At 40.5% G+C, this 7,690-nt stretch overlaps 1 protein-coding gene across 1 annotated transcript in view; it reads right to left on the bottom strand.

The window, feature by feature from the left end:
• Positions 1–292: 292 nt before the first annotated feature.
• Positions 293–7,690, bottom strand: part of LOC149459232 (butyrophilin subfamily 2 member A2-like) — a 50,432-nt gene continuing 43,034 nt past the window's right edge. The window contains exon 13 of the mRNA XM_089681441.1: positions 293–6,429. Coding sequence (XP_089537567.1) covers positions 5,897–6,429 — 533 coding nt within the window. The 3' untranslated portion in view covers positions 293–5,896. The remainder of the gene's footprint in view (positions 6,430–7,690) is intronic.

Raw genomic sequence — 7,690 nt, 5'->3', positions numbered from 1 at the left:
CCTCTTACCAGAGGGTAAGACCACAGGTCATGCGGTCATATTCAGCATTTAAGGATGGTCAGATGGGCGAAATAAGCCAAATATCTTCTCCACCTGTAGGCACCTCCACGGCTCACTCTAGAAAGATAGTAACTCAAAATAATGATTTAAACCATATGGCAATATGGAACCATACAGCTTCTCCACCAAAAGACAACTCTCCAGTTTGTAGTATGAAGATATACTTCATGGAACCATCTCAGGACTATAGGATGCATGAAAGAGAGAAATAAAAGCTCCTCATGGCATAGTATTAAGGAAAAGCAAAATTTAATGAAAGAAAAGCACTTACAAACCAACAGTGGTAAAAGCATATGGGTTTGATATTGTTTCCAACCGACAAAATGGCCACGATACGTAACGCGATGACACCAGAGGACGTAGCTCCAACCTACGCGTTTTGACATAAATGGCGTCATCAGAGGTGTGGCCTACGGCGTACATCACACCTTAAATAGCAGCTGAGAGGAAATTAATCGCTCTCAGTTGCGTTCCACGGACCAGAAGCAGAAATTAAAAGATCCGGAAGAGGCAAAAGCAGCCCAGATAACTTATATAGTTTGCTCTCCAATTGCTGAACTACAAAGCCAACAGATGTAAAATAAATATAAAATTGGCATCAATATAAAACGAATCATAACAGGAACAATAGATTTAATGGGTAGCTGCTTGTGCTAACTGTACCAAAAATCTAAAAATTTAAGAAATCAAAAATAATGGTAAGAAAAAAGGAACGCCATAACATTCCAAAACCAATGTTGGACAAAATATTTTATATATCATATATAAATGTATATAAAAATATAAAAATAAATATAAATATATATGTTCTGTGGTTCTGCAATTTTCATGAATACAAAATTAACAGACCATATGAATAATAGCAGTTGGAAACTAAATGCAGCGACATCTTGTGGTCAAAAAACAATATACACATATTAAAAATAAAAAATATTAAAATATACAATAGAAACTTTCATGGATGAAAAAAATTTTACAATTCCAAAACAATTATTATGATAACCCAATCAACCTAAAAAAATAAAAATCAATATAAATAAATATAAAAGTAAAAACTATCTAAAAGAGGCTACCCTCCTTAAACAATGTTTTGAGGATAAAGTAAAGAATTCAGTGGAATTAGATAGTACTATACTCGAAGTGAACCTATTAAACAGAAATAATATGCTTTTGCCTAAACAGAAAGATGAGGGTGGTGACTTCCCCTTCAGTTGTAGGATCAGGAGAGTATAGGCGTTCTATTCTCCCTGGACAAAACAAGCAGTTAATCCTTACAGTGTGGGCAAGCCCCACAGCAAGGGTGAACTTTTTTTTGTGTGTAGTTGGGCTTTAATTAATTGGCTGCTAGCATTAGTAAATAGAAAGGTATATAGTATTATATTTACTTGTTTTAGATTTTTTTTTTTTTATATTTCTTCAGTTACCTCCTGGTTCTGACCTAGACCAAAATTATGTCATATATCCCAGGAGTCTTTATGGGCATTTTTTTCTGTCATCTGCAGGAGGGCTTTCCCAGCTAAGCACACCCCACCATTGGCATGCCTGAGCTAGGGGGAGATGGATTCCAGGAAGTAAATGCTACATCAGTGGTCTCCAAACTACGGCCCTTTGCTTGCCTCTGTCTGGCCCTTGGGGTACTTTTCCTCCCACTGACACAACAAGGAGGCACTATTTTTTACACTGGCACCAACAGTGGGGAACCATTCCTCTCACTGACACCAAGAATGGGGCATTTTTCCTTCCACTGACACCAATGATGGGGCATAATTACACCCACTGATAAAAACAATTAGGCAGTATTACTACAACTAATACCAAAGATGGGTCACTATTCATCCCACTGACACCACTGATGGGGCACTATTACTCAAACCAATACCAATTAAGGGGCACCATTCCTCCCACTGATACCAATGATGAGGCACTATTCCTCCCACTAATACCAAAGATGGGTCACTATTCATCCCACTGACACCACTGATGGGGCACTATTACTCAAACCAATACCAATTAAGGGGCACCATTCCTCCCACTGATACCAATGATGGGGCACTATTCCTCCCACTAATACCAAAGATGGGTCACTATTCATCCCACTGACACCAATGATGGGGCACTATTCCTCCCACTAATACCAAAGATGGGTCACTATTCATCCCACTGACACCAATGATGGGGCACTATTCCTCAAACCAATACCAATGATGGGGCACTATTCCTCCCACTAATACCAAAGATGGGTCACTATTCATCCCACTGACACCAATGATGGGGCACTATTCCTCCCACTGACACCAATGATGGGGCATTATTCATCCCACTGTCGCCAATGATTGGGCATTATTCATCCCTCTAATACCAATGCAGGGGCGGACTGACCATTTGAGCACTCGGGCACTGCCCGAGGGCCCTGGTTCAGTAGGGGGCCCCATGAGTTGCCCCTGCTACCTTTCATTAGCTTTTTCATAGACTTTTTTGGGTATGGGTGAGGACACAGGGGCCCCATGATCCCCTATTGCCCGGGGGCCCCATGAGTTGCCAGTCCGTCCCTGTACCAATGATTGGACACTATTTCTCCGTTCACTGACTACAAGCACTATGTCTGTTTTTTTTTCCCATTTTCTCTGGGACATTTTCTACTCCCACTGGACACTCTGCCCCCCCCTAAAATCTTAAGGACAATAAGCTGGCCTTTTGTTTAGAATGTTTGGAGACCCCTGTGCTACATTAACCCCTTGCCCTCCTGAGGATTTACCCCTCTTCATGACCAGGCCATTTTTTGCATTACGACACTGCATTACTTTTACTGACAATTGCGCGGTCATGCAACACTACACCCAAATGAAATTTATGCCCTTTTTTTCCCCACAAATTCAGCTTTCTTTCGGCGGTATTTGATCTCCTGTGCATTTTTTTTTGAGCTGTAACAAAAACCCCGACAATTTTGAGAAAAAAAAAACAATATTTTTAACTTTTTTGCTATTAAACATGCGCAGTAAAAATTTTTAAAATCAAATGTGGTCATAAATTTAGGCCAAATGTATTCTGCTACATCTTTGCTAAAAAAATCCCAATACGTGTAAATGAATTGGTTTACAAAAATATAGCGTTTACAAATGGTGGTATAGATACTGGAATTTTTGTTTTTACTAGAAATGGTGGCGATCAGTGACTTACAGTGGGACTGCGGCGAGCATTCTGACACTGGGGGGGGACTGACCTGGTGTCACTGACATCCCCAGTGACACCAATACAGTGATCAGTGCTAAAAATAAGCATTGACACTGTACTAATGTCACTGGGCAGGAAGGGGTTAACATGAGGGGCGATCAAAGGGTTACCTGTATGCTGTTTTACTAGGGGGTGGTGTGTTGGTGCTTCACTGTAAGCACACTGCTTTGGATGGCTATGCTTTGCACAGCCATCCAGAGCAGTGTCCCCGAGCTGACAGGGAGGATGACTGTTAGTAAACAAAGCAGTTACCCTCCCTGCTGGAGATGCTCCTTAATCACCAGCCGGGACCCGGTGATTGACAGCTGCGGCTGCACCCCCTACCTGGAAATACAAAATCATGTATATATACTTATTTCAGGTACTTATATAGCGCCATCAATTTACGCAGCGCTTTACATATATATTGTACATTCACATCAGTCCCTAACCCTCAAGGGGCGTACAATCTAAGGTCCCTAACTCACATTCATACATACACATACTAGGACAATTTAGACAGGATCCAATTAACCTACCAGCATGTCTTTGGAGTGTGACAGGAAACTGGAGTACCCGGAGGAAACCCACACAGGCACAGGGAGAACATGCAATCTCCAGGCAGGTGGTGCCATGGTTGGGATTTGAACTAATGACCCTAGTACTGCCAGGCTGAAGTGCTCACCATTTAGACATTTTTTTGTTTTTGCTCTTGGGCTGACTCAGGTGCTCTATGTCACATTATACATACTTTTTTAACTTTTTAAAAAAATGTTTACTTTTTTGATGTGCATGTATATTTATTCATTTTTGTTATTTTATTATTGAATTAGATCTTCTATATCCCCTGAAGGATTTCAGTTATCCCTTGTGCTATCTGTGGAGTGTTCCTCCTGAAGACATCCAGCCATAACTGTTGCCTCTTGTCTTATGTATAAGATGTATTGGGGATTTGACGTAGCAATGATATTCTATACCTTTTGGATTTTTGTCACTTGTGTCTGTACTGATATGTATGTGTATTTCAGGTTTCCTTTCACAGAATTAATTGATATTCTCCTGAGGAAGACTTACAACTTGAAACGCATTGGACTTTTTCTTTGAATATTGAAGCAACTCTTGTTTATGATTCCAATATTGTGTACACAGCATTTAGCATTTTCTTTTATATGTTTTTAATATATTATGTATATGTTGGGGTAGGTCTAGACATTGGAGGCTTTTTTTTTACATTATATGAATACAATTTTGATACTTTTATAATATTTTTATTGTTATGTGTTTTGGTACCTTAAAGTCCTAGTTCCCCATTTTTCCTGTTTGTGGTGATTACCATTATTTGCATGGAGTTATCCACAGAGCTTAATGAATGTGGTGAAATTTTACTTTGCAAAGAATACCCAATCAGGAGCAAGGAAAATTTTAAAAAGCATTTTCACTTGCATTGTGCAGCCTGACAGGCCAGTGAAGTAAGCAGAGCGTCACCTCATTCACTAACCTCTGCGGAAAATTCCTTTTTAAAGTGCAACTTCCTTTGCCAAGTAAATAATCTACTTGCCTTTAGTAAAATCAACCCTAATGAGTTGGGGTGAAATTTCACTTTGCAAAGAATACACAAATACGAGAAAAAAAACTGCATTTTAGCTGGAATGTGATTGGATAATGAAAGTCAGTAGCACTTCACCTCATTCATTAAGTCCTGGGGAAAATTTCCTTGTAAAGTGACCAGTCTCTTTGCCTTTAGTAAATCATCCCCAATGAGTTAACATGCTTGCTGAGAGTGAGTAGGCTGTTATAATAGCAAAAAAAATGTATCTGTGTAGACAGAGGCATATACAAAGCAGGGACTGTAAAGGTTCATTCACACTGCAGCTCTTGCATCACCGCATGTGTGTTGATGTGAACGGACATTGTTTTTTTACAGTGATGCATTGCATTATTTAAATGTGCTGTGGGTTTTTTTTCCCTAGCTTCAGCACAAAATCATGTGTCTTGCCTACCACATGTTGCAGTGTGTTGTGACACATTGCAAAGCCCTGTGATAACATACAAGTTCTTTTTTTTGTTCAGTGTAGACCAATGCTGTGAACTGGCACCACTGAAAACAAGGCTTGCATAGGACAATTCAGTGCAGGGGTGTGAATAAGCTCTTATGCTAGGTTCACACCTAAGCGTTTTCTGCAGCATTTTCCAGAAACACAGTACAGTCCATTTAACATGGTTTCCTATGGGACATGTTCACATCTGCGCGTTTGCACCCAATGTGTTTTTTGGAAAGGGTCAGGGACTTTTTTGAACGAAAAAAGTTGCATTTTTGGTTCTATAGACTTCAATGGAAGCACTGCAGAAAAGCATGTATTGCGTTTTTTGATGCGTTTTGTATTTTAAATCTGCCTAGCAACAAGAAAAATAAAAAAATGAACCCCTCCACAAAACGTGTAACAAAAAGGCAGGTGCAAAAACGCAAAACAAAACGCAATGCAGAAATGGCTCAAACACAACCTGCTTAGGTGTGAATCTAGCCAATAGTTCTAAACAAATGGAACCCATACATTTTAACCCCACAGTCAGCAAAAACCATTACATTGAAAACTATTGTGTTGTGTGTTGCAAACACTTCCATCAATCAGGTTTCATCTGCAAATTCTCCCGATATCTTGATTTCCAGTCCTTCGTACCAGACATTAAAGAATGGGTAGATTTTTTCTGTGAACACATCATTAAATGTAAAAATATGCTTCATGGTGTCCACATTGAAAAATGAAAGCTGACCATTTTCATAGTCCAGGTAGACTCCCATCTTTCTTGCTTTGTCACGGATGGGCACATGGGTGCTATAGGGAGCGGTAAGAGCCTGATACTGATCTCGGCCCAATCGCAAGGCCCATATGCCTTCCTTAGGGGACAATCTGATCCAGCCCTTCTTTCTCACTGACTCTTTAGCGGCTCCTATGTCCCAACCACCTCCATCCAGCACTTCTGCTTCCCAGTAATGTTTGCCTGCAGTGAACCCATCCGCTCCCAGCACACAGGGGTTGGTGCTAAATCTTTCAGGGTTATCAGGCAGCTCTTGCTCCGTGTCTCCATGTTTTACATGTGTACAATCATCGGTGATTACAAGCAAAGGATGAGATGTTGTTGGATCCAGCTTTACTGGGGCTGTTAAAAAACAAAATACGGTCATCATCATCAACAGATGGTACAAATGCAGCCGTTACAGCATGTGTTAGAGCAATGCTAAGCAACTTTTAAAGTGATTGTAAACCCTCACCTTGTAAAACATCCAACTCAGGTTAAAATAGAAATGAAAGGATGATCACATACCTTCTGTTCTCAGCTGCATATGAGCTGTGGAGAGGAGAAACAGAGGACACTGATCTTCCCATTGAAAGGCTCTTCAGGAATGAGGGGGCGGGGGTCAGTACAAGTACAAGTCTGATCATTGGAGGAGAGTGCACCGAGTTCTCAGCATAGCTAGAGAACTGACCATGTTGTGCTCTCCTGCCTAGTGTGATCAGTTTTTAATAGGAAAACAAAGGAACTGGCAGGAACACCAGGGATTTCAGACAAAAGAAGCAATACAAAGAGAACAGGAAACTTTTTCACACAATTACATGGTACAGCAGGCACATATCAGGAATATGAAATGTTGGGTTTACATCTACTTTAAATCATGATATCGCATAAGAATTCATAGGTACCTTTGATAGGTTTTGGATGATAGCTGAGATGTTTACAGGGTACAGAGAACAGCAAAAACAAAATTTGATGAAGCATTAATCAGTCAAGCCACATTTTGTTAGCCTGTCCTAAAGTGGTTCTGAAGGCATTCCCTGCATTACAGTAAAAATGATGTCTCAGTAGTTCCTTGTATACTTACCTGAGTCCTATCTCAATCCAGCACTGTGCCCGTCCGCAGCAGCACTGGTCTGTGTTCTTCTACTCACAGGACACAGAGGCAGCAGTGGGAGCCATTGGCTCCTGCCGATGTCAATCAAATCTTGTGAGGAGGTTGCTGGGGCAGGGCTGAGCCACAATGTGTGTGTCTATGTATGCACACAGCTCAGATCGGGAGTGGGTCTGCAGGTGTGTCCCCATAGCAAGCGGCTTGCTATGTGGGCAGGCACAGAAGAAGAGCTGAGGGCGCCAGCGAGGGGATCGCAGAAGAGGAGGTTTGCACAGTGCAGATATGTATAACATGTTTATTTTTTTTACTAAAGAAATGTATCCTTTACAACCACGTTAAAGGATAGTAAAAATTGTGAATAAACTCAAGCACTTACTATGGTGAATACAAAATATAAATAAGTATGAATACTATAGCCGCTAGTGCACACAACCCATGTCTCAGTAGGCTAAATAATGAATAATAACAATGAAAATATGCTGCACTACATATACAAAAATGCACAATATATAT

The sequence above is a fragment of the Staurois parvus genome, unplaced genomic scaffold (genome assembly GCF_062004578.1).
Source record: "Staurois parvus isolate SC_StPar_1 unplaced genomic scaffold, SC_StPar_1.0 ptg000267l, whole genome shotgun sequence".
Taxonomy (NCBI): Eukaryota; Metazoa; Chordata; class Amphibia; order Anura; family Ranidae; genus Staurois; species Staurois parvus.
This window is presented reverse-complemented; position numbering and strand designations above follow the sequence as displayed.